This window comes from Schistocerca gregaria, chromosome 1 (assembly GCF_023897955.1).
Source record: "Schistocerca gregaria isolate iqSchGreg1 chromosome 1, iqSchGreg1.2, whole genome shotgun sequence".
In the NCBI taxonomy this organism is placed as follows: domain Eukaryota; kingdom Metazoa; phylum Arthropoda; class Insecta; order Orthoptera; family Acrididae; genus Schistocerca; species Schistocerca gregaria.
This window is the reverse complement of record NC_064920.1, coordinates 337825445-337842560: the sequence shown is the minus strand read 5'-3', so window position 1 is coordinate 337842560 and position 17116 is coordinate 337825445. Positions and strand designations below refer to the sequence as shown.

Here is a 17116-nt window from a genome sequence, read left to right as displayed (position 1 = left end):
GTGAACAGCACTGTTAAGCATGTCCGGCATTACGGTGAGTCATTAGCGTCGGATGTTGTCTTTCAGCATCCATAGAGATGTCAGTCGATCACACGTGCGACTTCAGGTAACCCCCAAGCCAATAATCGCGCGGACTGAGGTCTGCGGACCTAAGAGACCAAGCATGACTGAAGTGGCGGCTGAGCACACGGTGATCACCAAACGACGCGTGCAAGAGATCTTTCACGCGTCTAGCAATATGGGGTGGAGCGCCATCCTGCATAAACATCGTACGTTCCAGCAAGTGTTTATCAGCCAGGCTGGGGATGATGCGATTCTGTAACATATCGGCGTACCTCTCACCCGTCACGGTAGCAGTTACAAAACCAGAATCACGCATTTCCTCGAAGAAAAAAATCCCGACAACGGTAGATATGGTAAATCCAACCCATACCGCGACTTTCTCGTCGTGCGATGGAGTTTCCACGACAGTTCTAGGATTTTCGGTAGCCCATATTCTGCAGTTGTGGACGTTGACATACCTTCGGAGCGTGAAATGAGCTTCGTCGGTCCACTACACGTTACTCAACCAATCGTCATCTTCCGCCATCTTTTGAGACGCCCACACCGCAAATGCCCTCCGCTTGACTAATTCGCCAATTCATGATGCCGATGGATTTTGTACGGATAGCATCGGAGGGTACGCCTAAGTGCCAACCAATCAGTGGTGTATGGAATGCTGGAGCGACGTGCGACTGCAAGAGTGCTGACTTCCCCGTGTATAGGCGAACCCGCTACAGCCTCCATTTCTTCTTGAACTGTCTCATCAGCTTTACGCCTTGTGCTCGGTCGGCCACTACGGGATCTATCGTCTAAACAACCCGTGGCCTCGAACTTCGAAATCGTTCTCGCCACAGCTGCATTTGTCAACGGACCTTTACGCGTTCGAATCCCCTTCCTGTGGCGATAGGATCGTAACGCTGAACTAGCACATTCCCCATTCTGATAATACAGCTTCACTAAAAGCGTCTTTTCTGATAACGTCAACATGCTTCGACTGCTGGCGCATGTGATTCTCTCTCACATTATAGCTCCTTTTCTACACGATTGTCATGCATAGTCACTGAAGTTTTCCTGTCCAGCGCCATCTGTCAAACATTTTGTGAACTTTGCTTTTTTTTTGGTTCCAATAAAATCCCATGTCATTTCAAGCATGTGTCAATTTTTACCTCTCTATCTACGTTATTCCGTGGTTTATTAAGTTTTCAAATTTATACTGACTCTTTGATCACCCGGTATATTCACAATAGAAGGTTACGAAGATATCTAAACTGTACCACCAACGGCATACAGCATCGTCCATTTGCTATGTTTCATCGCTCTACCAGTATTCAAGAGGGAGTCAGTGCAGCTGATCAAAACACACCTTGCTCGGAGAGCACAGTAGAAAAATCAGGGGACAAAACTGCCCATCTTTTTAAGTTCTGCAAAATTGGCAACTTTGGACTGAGGTATTAACTGTGGTAACTATGCATTTCGGCTTTTTGTTCTTCAATATTGTAAATCTGGTCGACATTGGACATATGCCTCTCTTGCAGTGTGTTCTTCCATAGTGCTACCATTAATATTTGAATTACACTTGAACTGGTGACAAAGCCATTTTGTATGCAGATAGAAAAACTCGTTTATAGACTTCTTAAAAACTTCCTGCTACTGCTGGTAACTTTAAAGAGCTTACTACCTGAAGATAAATTTGTTTCTGTAGATTATGGGGTAGCTTTGTGACAGCACACATACTTGCAGAAACAATTGTAAAAATTGAAATCTTAGAAATTTAAACTCATTAATGAAATTAGGGACACTAGTGAAAAGCGTAGTATAAGGGCCAGGTCTTATTTTGTATTACAGCTTTGTTTGTAAATACAACGCATAGTTCCCCAGCGAATTGTATTAAATGTGTCACAACTGTTTTTCCTCGTACTACTGAAATTATAAGGTCTCTGTATCTCCATGTTTTCAGGGATGGTTGCAGGATTCGACTGTTTACTACAGCATGTCAAATAAAACATCTTCCACCTGTCTAACTTCCTAAACTTATTTTATTTGGCTACCAATTTCGCCGATTTACTATACCATCTTCAGGCTTTTCTTAACACTTCATTAAGCAGTCGCTGTATAATGCCTTGTAGCGTTCCATATGATAGGTGTAGTGCAGACGAAATTGTGCATACATAACGTCTCAGCAGTGAAATTTCTTGCTGAGTTATATTCGTTAAGATGTATTCAATATTTTTCATAATTCTGACAGCTTCATTTGACAGCAAAATATAAAAGTCAAATATAATATCTGTGATTTTGCTGGCAAATGAAGCTATCAAAATTACGTTAAATATTAAATACAACTTAACGAATATTGATGAAAAAGAAATTTCACTGCTGAGACGTCACGTATCCACAATTTCGTCTGCACTACACCTATCATATGTAGCGTTAATGATGTGTTATGGAAGGCTTGAAGATGACGAAATAAATCGCCAAAATTAGTATCCAAGTAAAGTATGTTTGAAAAATTAGACGGCTGAAAAGCGTTTGATTTGACCTTTGATCTATTGCTTCATTTAGGGGATATTGTGTCAAAGATAAGTGTTTTTATCTGTATGTTTTTTCTCATATGGTTCCACTGTTCAGTTGTATAAATAAGTGCATATAGCTTGCTTAATATAACTGAAGTTCCTTTTTTTTCTCACTCTGAATTTGCTTCAGTGAGGAAAAACATATAAGGCTTTTAAGAAAAGTGTAAAAATAAATCTCACCTAATTGGCGGACTTGGTGACAAATTTGAAGTATTTCCAGTTTGTCAACAGCTGTACACATTTGTTGTTTACTTTAAATTTCATTTATTCAAATTAAATAATAAACTTGTTGAGTGGCTGGTAAACACTCAGTTCCTCAAATTACTGGCAGCTCTACTGAATAACCAATGTTTTTTCTGTATATTGTAACATATTGAGTGTATTCGGTCAAAAAGTACACCAGAGTGGAAGTGAGTTGCAATAGAGTCAGCTGCATGAGTGAAGAGTGTTATGTTTTGTGTAGCAAAACTCAACCAGCAGGCATTTCAAAGGAGAGCTAGCGAGGTGAAGAATATTAACAGCTGATGCAGCAATACGACAGCAAAAGGGCGAAGCCTTTCCTCTCTTGCCACCTCTGAAGTATCTAGAGCGTGCGCCTCAAGTCCTAAACGAACATGGTGTGGAGCGTACAAGGACTCAGCCATTCGTGTACTAAAATGTTCTCGTATGATAATCACAGCCTACACCATGAGCCTATGGCGACTGGAGTGACATCCTGGAATGCAGAGTCGTTCCACTGTTCGACCAAGGGCAGGTCACTATGAAAGTAGCCGTCACGACAGCAGAGAGCTACCCATTCATTCGAGGGAGGTCACGACCGCCCCTGTTGGATTGTCAGCTACACTGTCACACTGTCGTCATGGCCATAGCCGGAGACATCTGTGACAGTAGCATTCGAGTGACACTATGCTTGAGCTGCTCGTTGCACTGTAAGCAAAGCTGGACGTCTATTGTTCTCCATGAGAGGCAACTGGATGCCTCCAACAAGCTGTTCCTGATGTGCTATGGCTGAGAACCGGAATAAAGAAGTTAAATAAACAAATGTACTGCCGTCCTGACGTCTCATTTCACTAATCATGGGTTGTAATATTTGGGTCATCTACACTACTGGCAATGAAAATTGCTACACCAAGAAGAACTGCAGATGATAAACGGGTATTCATTGGACAAATATAGTGTACTAGAACTGACATGTGATTACACTTTCACGGAATTTGGGTGCATAGATCCTGAGAAATCAGTACACAGAACAACCACCTCTGGCGGTAATAACGACCTTGATACTCCGGGACATTAAGTCAAACAGGTCTTGGATGGCGTGTACAGGTACAGCTGCCCATGCAGCTTCAACACGATACCACAGTTCATCGAAAGTAGTGAATGGCGAATTGTGACGAGCCAGCTGCTCGGCCACCATTGACCAGACGTTTTCAATTAGCGAGATATCTTGAAAATGTGCTGGCCAGGGCAGGTGTCGAACATTTTCTGTATCCAGAAAGGCCCGTACAGGAACTGCAACATGCGATCGTGCGTTATCCTGCTGAAATGTAGGGTTTCGCAGGAATCGAATGCAGGGTAGAGCCACGGGTCGTAACACATCTGAGATGTAACGTCCACTGTTCAAAGCGCCGTCAGTGCGAACAAGAGGTGACCTTGACGTGTAATCAATGGCACCCCATACCATCACGTCGGGTGATACGCCAGTATGACGAAGACGATCACACGCTTCCAACGTGCGTTCACCGCGATGTTGCCAAACACAGATGCTACCATCACGATGCTGTAAACAGAACCTGGATTCATCCGAAAAAATGACGTTTTGCCATTCGTGCACCCAGATTCGTCGTTGAGTACACCATCGCAGGCGCTCCTGTCTACGATGTAGTGTCAAGGGTAACCGCAACCAAGGTCCCCGAGCTGATAGTCCATGCTGCTGCAAACGTGTGCGAACTGTTCGTGCAGATGATTGTTGTCTTGCAAACGTCTCCATCTGTTCTCTCAGGAATCGAGACGTGGCTGCACGGTCAGTTACAGCCATGCAGCTAAGATGCCTATCTTCTCGACTGCTAGTGATACGAGGCCGTTGGGATCCAGCACGGCGTTCCGTATTACCCTCCTGAACCCACCGATTCCATATTCTGCTATTAGTCATCTCGACCAACGCGAGTAGCAATATCGTGACACGATAAACCGCAATCGCGATAGGCTACAATCCGACCTTTATTATATTCTGCACCTTGATGGTAGGCATTTCTCCTCCTTACACGAGGCATCAGAACAACGTTTCACCAGGCAACGCCGGTCAACTGCTGTTTGTGTATGAGAAAGAGGCTGGAAACTTTCCTCATGTCAGCACGTTGTAGGTGTCGGCATCGGCGCCAACCTTGTGTGAATGCTCTGACAAGCTAATCATTTGCGTATCACAGCATCTTCTTCCTGCTGGTTAAATTTCGGTCTGTAGCATGTCATCTTCGTGGTGTAGCAATTTTAATGGCCAGTAGTATAGCAATGCGGATGAAACAAATTTCATAAAACTGAGAAAAATTTTAACGATGCCTTAACGTGTGTCATGAAGAACCACTAGGTCAACCCATATTAGTGACCAATGAATTTAACTTTTTTCCGTTTCTTAGGCTTCATGTCTCAATATTGTTCCGAGCTGGTGCGTAACTTTCGACAGTTCATATTCGATATTTCAAATATCTCATCCACATTAAAAATTCACTGTTTTGAAAATTTAATGTTATAACATTACGTTTAAGTAGAAATTGAATGCCGAATTACAAAAGGTTACAAAAAGTGCAGAACATGTCACAGTTTTAGTGTCTGTAGCGTGTGACAACCTAGAATGGCACTTCACTTCACGCCTCACCCCTTCCCCCCCCCCCCCCCCCCAAGGGCAGGAGAAAACTGGCCATCACCACACGCGCAGTGCACCTTCGGAGAACAAATTTAAGTACTCACTCGTGGGTATGAATATCTAACTTGTAGGCCCCGGGGAAAAATCAGTAAGCTTCAGAGCACAGCACGGTAGCTGTATACACACATGTGGGAATGATTCAGCAACGCTGCAGCCAGATGTACCATTGAATAGTTTCCACGACTGACAAGTGATTATGACTGCCGAGAACAGCACACAACTACTACCACTAATAACGCCACCACAAGTGAATCCAGGAGCCACCCCAAGAACTCCAACACGATGGGAACTTTTGATGCACCGAGATGGGCAAATGGCAGAAGAAACCACAACAGATCCATTGCGAGCCCCAGCGGGGGTTCTTTTTGATGATGATACAAGTATAGTAATCACACCCAACAAACAAGAATTAGCTGACGTAATTGTAAATAATGTCTTTCAGAAAATTATTAAGTGTTTCTCTGCAAATGGATTCTCACTAAATTTTGAGAAAATACTCTATACACAGTTCGGTACAGTAAGTGGTATAACACCATTGATAAATAAGACTTTGAATAGAAGTCTGTTGCTAAGGCAGAATATTCAAAATTTCTGGGTGTGTACATTGATGAGAAATTGAAATGGAAGGAACATATTGACGATCTTCTGAAACGTTTGATCTTGGCTATTTATGCCACTAGGGCTATTGCAGATTTTGGTGATCAAGTGTCAGGAAATTAGCCCAGTATTCCTGCATTCATGCGCTGGTTTCGTATGGCCTCATACTTTTGGTAATTTAGTTAAAAAATAAAAGCGAAGTGCATAGCTACAATACCAGAGCCAAGGATGGTGTACACTATTCTGGGCTAAATCTGACTTTGGAACAGAAAGGGGAGAAACAGGCTGATACAAAAGTCTTTAGTCATTTATCAAATAACATTGTCTCACAGCTAGCCAACAAGCATTTTTAAAGAAATTAAAAGTATTCCTGACTGAAAAATTCTTATAGTCAGTAGATTAATTTTTAGATACAAGGTAGCACTAAAAAAAACTTTATTTTAAACTGGCATGTTCCACATCATTACGAATTAAAGTATTCATGATCTATGGAACAAGCATTAATGTAAAGTCACTGTACTCTCACGAGACATTCATTCTGCTAGCAGAGTCGACTACAGGCTACAGAGACATATGCTGAGAGCATTTATGCTGTAGTGGTCCACGTCCCTCATTTTATTATCTAGCATCATTGACTGCATCCTGTTGTAGACAATGTCTTCTAAAACTTCAAGTGTCAATTTCTTCTCCCCTATTCATTTTCTAGTGAACTTCATTTTTTTTAGATATAAGGATCTGACGACTTAAGTCGTGTTAACATATGATGGTCATTAAATACTGTATGTATAAAAGTGTTTACTTATTTCTGCATATTAATGAACTATGGAAGAACATAAATTTTAAAAACACTGGTGTATTTGAAATGATACATGTTTCATTATTTCAGTTTGTTGAGAGTTGCAGTTCTCATTACTTTGTTTCGATACCAGTCATTTACCATCCAGTTATTTCGTTTCCTTTGCATTCTCGTTATTTCGGACATTCTTGTTTCAGTCGCCTATGGAACAACTCACAGTTTTTGAACAGTTTGTTACACTACACACTATATAAAGACTTCTCGTTGGAAGTTTGCTGGCGAATATGGAGTTTAGTTTCCTAAAAGATTTGTAGTCAGTTTTATATCCCCATTTATTTTTGTATCAATACACTCAGTTTTTTATTTGTTTGAAGTAGAAATTGTCTTGCACTGGATGGCGTCAGTGTTACTTTTTTCAGTTTTTCTATAAGCGTATAAGTTAAGGAGCAACTGGTGCTGCTCACTGAATTCATCCGTCGTTTATTCAAACTTTTCTGCTGTCAAATGAAACAAAATCAATTTCATCAGAAAATTGTACGGATTTGAAATAGAATTGGCACTTTATTTTCCCTTTTCATGTGAATTCAGTTATTGAAAAGCTCCTTCCACTCCTGTAGAAGGATAATTTTGGTGGATCGAAGTTACCTTTCCCCATTACTTTAGAAATTATGACTATCCATTCATTTGATGTAATGCAATTAAAGCTATATCCTTATATACACGTTATATGATAAAATGATAAAGTTAAATTCGATTCCCCTTTGCAAAGTACTTTCAGGATATGTTATATTGACATAAAGGTTACATTTCCTCAGCGAGAAGGTATAAAACATTTTAAGAGACAAAAACTGACACATTGCAATATTTTTAATTTTCGCAGCTACGTTTGACGAACATCAGTCAGTTATGTGACAAGTCGTATAGAAATTTTTCACTCATGTTTATGGTGATTTGTGGAGACACTCGATATATTTCTTATAATATTACTTTCTTAGGGAAATGAACTTTATCTGCAAGCTACACAACTGCAGCTCATATTACAGAGTTCCCCATGCTTAATTAGTAACAGGAAGAATTACCAAATAACTTCAGAACCACATATCTATAAGGAAACTTGAATCTGGACATAATTCACATTGTTCGCGGTCGCAGTAAGCATTAATGTCCTGACTCCCTAATTCTGCCTTCGCTGCCTGATCTAGATGCTTGACAATGAGGTGGAGTGGCAGTATTACAAAGATTACTCGTCACGAAAACTGGTTCATCGTTACGGAATACATGTTCACTACAATAAAATTTCAGCTACCACTTCCTTTCTTCGTGTCATACGGAGTATATCACGTATAGTAGGAGAGAAAACAACAAAACATTCACATTGAACCATTCAAGTATTACCTCTTCAACTAATAGAGTATTCCCGTTAGAAGCTTTTCGGCTTATTGAATAGGAATTAATATCAGCAGGTCTTAAATATTATTTAAACGTGAAGTAACACAGGAAACATTCTGATACAGTGTTTTAAGGAACAATTCCACAATTGCTGTTGTGATTTATATATATTAGGACTCGATAAAATCTACGTTACGTAGCTGTAGATTATTTCTGGAATGATGAGTGCGAACGGGCTTAGATTAGGTATGGGATATTCTTTGTGTGCTTAGCTACAATTACTTTCTCTGAGCATCCTCTTCAAAACACTGACAATAATGGAAAATCAGTAGAAATTTTGGCTGCGGACGATGTGACGTCCATGTATAGTAATCCATATTATCGAGCAAGTGAGACCTACCCTCTTCTGTATATTACTTCTTGAGATCGATATTTGGCACTTACCCAATGTACCTAATCGGTAGGAAATACTGGCGACGACCACGTCCCGATCCATGAAGAAGTCTGGCCCGTATTCTGATTTGGAAGGTGAACCCCCCACGAAACCTCCTCCGTGAATCCACACCATCACCGTTCTTGGTACATCACCGTTCAGCTAAATAACACAAATACCACACAAGAACGCCAGGATTGAAGTCAATACACAGGTAATCAATACGTCAGTTAATTATCACTGAAATTAAAATATTTTTCTTTGTTCTCTTACACTACAAGTGATGTTCTCAAATACTTTCAATCGTCATTCTTAGGAATTTGTACTTTGGGACTTTCAGCAATTACAGTGTCGTGTTACATTGATAACTTCCTCTGTATACCGCCACCCAAACTCATCTAATAAAATCAGCGCGTATGAGACCTACTAATAAAAGCAACGCACAACTAGAATTTGCTTATACTCCATTTCTATATGAGCAGCTGCGTCCTGGAAGCGTAATCATGTAACATGTGGAGATAAGAGGGCAGGACTCTTCCATTACTGAATTCCGCAACGAGATTCATCCGAAAGATCGTAGTTTACGAGTTGAGGTCGGGCGATTCGCCGTCACGAGACAATTCAAATCGCTTATTTCTACCGTGTGAGCGGTATAGCTTCAGCATTTTAATTTATGCATTTTGAAACATAAATTTCCGACTATCATCAGCACTATCTTCCACCAGAAAATTCAACTTACAGGATCGTCATGGACTGTTAAATACACTCCTGGAAATTGAAATAAGAACACCGTGAATTCATTGTCCCAGGAAGGGGAAACTTTATTGACACATTCCTGGGGTCAGATACATCACATGATCACACTGACAGAATCACAGGCACATAGACACAGGCAACAGAGCATGCACAATGTCGGCACTAGTACAGTGTATATCCACCTTTCGCAGCAATGCAGGCTGCTATTCTCCCATGGAGACGATCGTAGAGATGCTGGATGTAGTCCTGTGGAACGGCTTGCCATGCCATTTACACCTGGCGCTTCAGTTGGACCAGCGTTCGTGCTGGACGTGCAGACCGCGTGAGACGACGCTTCATCCAGTCCCAAACAAGCTCAATGGGGGACAGATCCGGAGATCTTGCTGGCCAGGGTAGTTGACTTACACCTTCTAGAGCACGTTGGGTGGCACGGGATACATGCGGACGTGCATTGTCCTGTTGGAACAGCAAGTTCCCTTGCCGGTCTAGGAATGGTAGAACGATGGGTTCGATGACGGTTTGGATGCACCGTGCACTATTCAGTGTCCCCTCGACGATCACCAGAGGTGTACGGCCAGTGTAGGAGATCTCTCCCCACACCATGATGCCGGGTGTTGGCCCTGTGTGCCTCGGTCGTATGCAGTCCTGATTGTGGCGCTCACCTGCACGGCGCCAAACACGCATACGACCATAATTGGCACCAAGGCAGAAGCGACTCTCATCGCTGATGACGACACGTCTCCATTCGTCCCTCCATTCACACCTGTCGCCACACCACTGGAGGCGGGCTGCACGATGTTGGGGCGTGAGCGGAAGACGGCCTAACGGTGTGCGGGACCGTAGCCCAGCTTCATGGAGACGGTTGCGAATGGTCCTCGCCGATACCCCAGGAGCAACAGTGTCCCTAATTTGCTGGGAAGTGGCGGTGCGGTCCCCTACGGCACTGCGTAGGATCCTACGGTCTTGGCGTGAATCCGTGCGTCACTGCGGTCCGGTCCCAGGTCACGGGGACGTGCACCTTCCGCCGACCACTGGCGACAACATCGATGTACTGAGGAGACCTCACGCCCCACGTGTTGAGCAATTCGGCGGTACGTCCACCCGGCCTCCCACATTCACACTATACACCCTCGCTCAAAGTCCGTCAACAGCACATACGATTCACGTCCACGCTGTCACGGCATGCTACCAGTGTTAAAGACTGCGATGGAGCTCCGTATGCCACGGCAAACTGGCTGACACTGACGGCGGCGGTGCACAAATGCTGCGCAGCTAGCACCATTCGACGGCCAACACCGCGGTTCCTGGTGTGTCCGCTGTGCCGTGCGTGTGATCATTGCTTGTACAGTCCTCTCGCAGTGTCCCGAGCAAGTATGGTGGGTCTGACACACCGGTGTCAATGTGTTCTTTTTTCCATTTCCAGGAGTGTAGATTGCTACTTACTCATGTAGCTGAATGTATCCTCGTGGAGAGCTTCTGAAGTGTGAGCTCGACCCACAGGTGATAAAACTATTGTATGTATTGTTTAATCTTACCTCATAGAAATTATTGTCACTTTAGCGCTTCAGATCAAATTTTTGTATAAGCAGGTTTCTGTTGTTCCCTCATTTCCATTGGTTCCATGATATGTTTTATCATGTCCTTACACAGAACTTTTAGCCACAAGGAGTCTCATTTTTTTGTGGGATGGTGTGGACTGCTCCAGGTTCAAGCAAGTTGGCTGTTTTTCTTATATGGTTCTTATATGTGAGACGTTTGAACTACCTTTGGGCTCGGATTCTGAGATGGAAACTGTCGTGCAAAGCAATTTATCTTTTGGACCACCAGACCACGCATTGTGGGACGTTCGGACTTCTTCAACCGTATGTCCCTTTCTGTTCCTTTCATTTCCATCAGAGGCTCTCTCGAGAATTTGACCAATAATAGACTCAGATCTGTGACTGGTAACGCTATGGAAAGGAGACAGTGCCAATTTCAAGCTTCAGGTCGTTCCATAAAACATCTCGGATTGTTTAGTCGCTAGAAAGCTCCCCATGAACGGAACGTGTATGTTTTCAAATCCCTGATCGTCTAGTATTATATTTACTTCTGTTGCCACAGTTGTCTTTGGCTGCAACGAAACAGAGGATGGATTACCTCTGGCGTGTACACGTTGAGGTAGAGGCAGTCTTCATCGCCGACAACGTCACCAGCGTTGCCCACCTGCAGACACTGGGGCGCTTCCTCCGTGGCGTTCCTGACGTCATCCCAGCTCGCTGCTGGCTGCGGCTCCTGAGGTCACAGACACGGTCTGTTGAGACTACACTGCCTTCAGTCTAGCCTAGGAATGCTTTCTGGTGTAAAACATGTCAATAACAAAGTTAGAGACGCATTGACAAATCAACATCATAAATGTACGTGTGTAAGTACTATCTCAGAAACGGAACTGTACCGATATGATAGTGTATCTCAGGTAGAGCTGTGAAAGCTGCTCCCCGCATCCCCATCGTAAACTACTTTCCATAATTTTAAACAGATTTTGTTATTTTATAAGTAGGTTCAATAGAAGTGATATACAGTGAAAGTGATTGTCTCGTGAGATTTGATACACGAACGACATAGGTGAAACTTTTAACGCAGTGATTAGCGAAGAAACTTAAGACTTTCTAGGATTTGTTGTAGACAGTTTCATTTTTGGTAGTACAATAAAGGAATTCGCAGTACTTATGTGAGACATAACTGCAGGGGCGGTACCTGATGCTTGACCAGTGCACGAGATCACCATTTGTTTAATTGTTTACCCTGCAATGAGACAACACCTGGCTGATCCCAGATGAGACTAACATAACTGACACTACGGTTAACGGTTAATAAATGAGAAAACTGTTGGTGCTATCGTGTTGATTACCAAAAATAGCGTTCAGTAAGTTATAACTCGTAAGCTTCAAATGCATTATCACGAATAATAAATTATAGATCATAAAGTCTCTGTTTGAGGGCCTCCGAATTCGTTGTTGGATTTTTAAGTGTTTACTGCGCTACAGTCAATAAGCCAACCAGTACATTTGTCACTTTAAGATAATTCGTCACAAAGTTAAACAAATGCAAACAAGAGTTTTCCTTCAAAAATAACGTTCAGACCCCAAAAATAACTGCACTATAGTTTACGGGTCACACTCGTTCGCCTAACAAGAAGTTTGAAATTATTTCAGAGTATTCGCCAGAAACACATGCAAATATCACATATTCACATCTCACTCAACACAGAATAATTTCGATGCACTCGAGAGGCGACTTACTGCTGCACGCTCAGTCCCGACAGCCGAACGAAAGCGTTGTATTTGTACGTCCTGCACCAAGATGGCTGGCGCTATTTGACCACTCGCATTCATGTGAATAAAGGGTACACATTTCCGACTTCAGAAGCATACTTAATAACTGTAAATTTGAAGTTATATATTTTTAGTATACATCAGTTAACACGTAAATTTTCTCATCTTTCTAGTGATCAAGGAATTTTCTCTAACTTAAATAGTTTGCTCGTAAACAATGATTTTGTGCAGGTAAACACTACTTTGCACTGCTCTATTACTAATAAATGTAAACAGTTAAAGCAACGTATTCTCCTACATCTCTGACTATGTGTACTTAGCTACTTTCTAACTATCCCAGCTTATTTATGTGAAATTTCAAATTTTTCACCACAGAGTGCACATTCCACCCTGTAATTCAAAATATATAATTTATGAAAAACGCAACACCAAAGTTTGACAACGCTCAATGAGTCCTACCTATAGACCCTTCGTTTGTGAAAATAGCTTATACTTGGTATCAAGCGCACGTTTTAAACCATGCACTCCCCTTAATTTTGTCTTTATACCCATATTACTGGCTTTTATGTGACTAGTTGTGTTTAGCTTTTATTGCATTTAGTCTCATTTGATATTTGTTCTCTACCCTCCATTAGCCATGGCGCCTAACTGTATTTTTATTTTGTTCACACGTCAAGTTCCTTGGGACCAAATTGAAGAGCAAATCTCCAAGGTCATGGAACATGTCACTACAGGAAATTACAAAACAAAAGTAATAACAGATAAAAATAAAATCTTTATGAATCCAAAAAAGTCAATCCATAAGTTTAAGTAAACTAAATCAACAATACAACAAGAATCAGCTTTATTTTTCAAAGAACAGAAGGAGTGATTCATGAGGAAACTCTTCAGTTTCGATTTCAAAACGCTGGGATTACTCTTCATGTTTCACACCAACAGCTGTGTTTTTCCGACCACGCGACCAGAGCCTGCATTCACTTGAGCTACTCACACTGAAGAGTGTCCGCCAATCATTTAGGGTCAAAGTGTGCTGCCATCTACAGATGATACCACGAAGCACGACCAGCTGTGGGCCCTGCCCAGCTCGGCCTACACGCTCAATTAGCTTTAAAAACAAGCCGGTCTCTCTTCACAGACCGAATACGTGCACATGACTGCGTCTGTTTTAAGAGTTTCTCATCTCAATTACTAGTGCGCGCCTTCTAAAGATGAGGATTAAATTTTGATAAAACTACCTGAAAGTACAACTCACTTAGTGGTAATAATCAACCATAGAAGATTTATTCTTGAATTCCTTTTTGTTTGAACAGATTTAGCTATAATGGCGAATTTCCCATCGCACAACCATCAAGCCCCTCGGGATCTAGTTGTCTGCATTTTTAATGCTAAGTATGAAGACTGTACTGAACGCTTTCCTTTACGACGATCACGTGGACGTTTTACTGGTCTCAGAAACCCACCTGAAGCCCACCGACGATTTTCGTCTCGGCAATGTGATTTGCTATCACACTGATGCACTCAATCGCCGAGGTGGGGTCCCGACAGTGTTCCTAAATAAGACACTCGTCCATAATCACGAGGTTCTCCAACCACTAGAACATATAGAGGCTACAGCGATCACTGTTTCTACCCACCTTGGTGCTATAACTTTTGCTGCAGCGTATTTGAGCCATAATCTACCGCTTCTTTAAGTGGACCTCTGTACCTTGACATCATTTGATGAAATTATTGTTGGGGCAGATCTGAACACCAAGCACACAGCTTGGCATTCTCGCGTTGCTAATCGGACTTCTCCTTGATCCGTAAGATACTCGGGCGCTGTCGGTCTGTGAGCCAAGCGATCCCACACGCTGAGTGCCAGCCGGACGTTCTGGATGTGACCATTTTCAAGAATATTACAGTGCAATTTTCGTTGGAAACATTGCATGAACTAGCCTCTGACGACGACCCTATATTACTACACTTACTGAAATCACTGTCTTTAGTCATTCGTTCTACCTTGACCATTACTGATTTGGACAAATTTCCAGGATCCTCAACAACATCACTAGCAACATCTCGACCTACAACGCCTGCCACTCTAGTTAGGGCTGCTGATTACCTGAACACAAAAACACAGACGGCGACGATGGCCTGTACGTACATTGTCCCAAGGAGTTTAACCCCTGCAGATGACTTGTCTCCCCTATTGCGCGAACTCAAAATCCAGAAGAACTGCTACTACAGGCGGTGGAAGCAGTTTCGTAATCTTCAGGATCAGCATCGCTGAAGCATCTCCACTGGCTCTCAGATTGGAAAACAGAACATTGGGAGGACAAGATGTCTGCCTTCCACCTCCAACATAAATCCGAATAGCCCTTTGTCCAAGCCCTATGGCGCACTGCAGTAAAGACCAACCATCCCATCCACATAGTGAATGGCTTAACTTCTGATGCTCTCTGAGGGAGATACTCTGGCCAATTCATTTAAGGCCCAGAGCCAACTGGTGATCCAGGACCTCAGGAATGAACCCAATATTCTGGCAGCAGTTGCCATTTTGAGACAAAGATAATCTTTGACAGCCCCTCACCTTACCTCCCCAGCGGAAATACAACATATCCTCCGTCGCAAGCGAGTGCATTTGTCTCCAGGCATCTTAAACAAACACCACCACCAACTCCCACGCAAGCCACTGGTCTTATTTACCCGCATCCTGAACGGCTTTCTCACAACTGGCCTTTTTCCCCCACAGTGGAGGCAGGCCAAAATGATTGCCCTCTCCAAGCCCTCGAAGGAGCCTACGACCCGACAGGTCCATTAGCATTCTGAATATCATAACAAAGGTTCCAGAATCTTCGATCCTCCACTGCGTTTCCCATCCTCTGGGTCCAACTGGAATACTCTGTCTGGAACAGTTTGGGTTCGCTTCCCACTTATTGGCTGAGCTCTAAGTCCTTAGGATCACAGAACATGTCACCAAGGGCTCCTGCGAAACGCAACTCGCCCTTTTTTCACATGATATCTTGCGAACCATGGATGGAGGGTATCAGACGGATGCCATATTCCTTAACTTCCGGAAAGCGTTTGACTCGGTGCCCCACTGCCGACTCCTAACTAAGGTACGAGCGTATGAGATTGGTTCCCTAGTATGTGATTGGCTCGAAGACTTCTTAAGTAATAGAACCCAGTACGTTGTCCTGGATGGTGAGTGGTCATCGGAGGTGCCCCAGGGAAGTGTAGTACGTCCTCTGTTGTTTTGTATCTACATAAATGATCTTTTGGATACGGTGGATAGCTATGTGCGGCTGTTTGCTGATGATGCTGTGATGTACGGGAAAGTGTCGTCGTTGAGTGACTGTAGGAAGATACAAGATGACTTGGACAGGATTTGTGATTTATGTAAAGAATGGCAGCTAACTCTATATATAGATAAATGTAAATTAATACAGATGAATAGGAAAAAGAATCCTGTGTTGTTTGAATATTCCATTAGTAGTGTAGCGCTTGACACAGTCACGTCGGTTAAATATTTGGGCGTAACATTGCAGAGCGATATGAAGTGGGACAAGCATGTAATGGCAGTTGTGGGGAAGGCGGATAGTCGTCTTCATTGGTAGAAGGTTGGGAAGATGTGGTTCATCTGTAAAGGAGACCGCTTATAAAACACTAATACGACATATTCTTGCGTACTTCTCGAGCGTTTGGGATCCCTATCAGGTCGGATTGAGGGACGACATAGAAGAAATTCAGATGCGGGCTGCTAGATTTGTTGCTGGTAGGTTTGATCATCACGCGAGTGTTACGAAAATGCTTCAGGAACTCGGGTGGAAGTCTCTAGAGGAAAGGAGGCGTTCTTTTCGTAAATCGCTACTGAGGACATTTAGAGAACCAGCATTTGAGGCTGACTGCAGTATCATTTTACTGCCACCAACTTACATTTCGCGGAAAGACCACAAAGATAAGGTAAGAGAGATTAGGGCTCGTACAGAGGCATATGGGCAGTCATTTTCCCCTCACTCTGTTTGGGAGTGGAACAGGGAAAAAGATGCTAGTTGTGGTACGAGGAACCCTTCGCCACGCACTGTATGGTGGATTGCGGAGTATGTATGTACATGTAGAAGTCCACCATGTCAACGCCAACGGTTTTCCTGGACCTGCAAAACGCATATGACAAGATTTGGCAGGGCAATCGTGCTAACACAGACGACCATACCCGCCATCTATGTGAAGATCGTCGATAATTTCCTCCACAATAAGACTTTCTTGAATGCTCAGCAAGGTCAACACTCTGTGTTGTCTCCAACCCCTTTAACGTTTATGTTA

At 42.8% G+C, this 17116-nt stretch overlaps 1 protein-coding gene across 1 annotated transcript in view; it reads right to left on the bottom strand.

Moving 5' to 3' along the window:
* LOC126293151 (acetylcholinesterase-like) overlaps positions 1–17116 on the bottom strand; it is a 95394-nt gene that overhangs the window by 66518 nt on the left and 11760 nt on the right. Inside the window, exons 3-4 of the mRNA XM_049986626.1 lie at positions 11640–11774; positions 8759–8909 (exon numbers count right to left, since the gene is read on the bottom strand). Of these exons, the coding sequence (XP_049842583.1) occupies positions 8759–8909; positions 11640–11774 (286 nt within the window). The remainder of the gene's footprint in view (positions 1–8758; positions 8910–11639; positions 11775–17116) is intronic.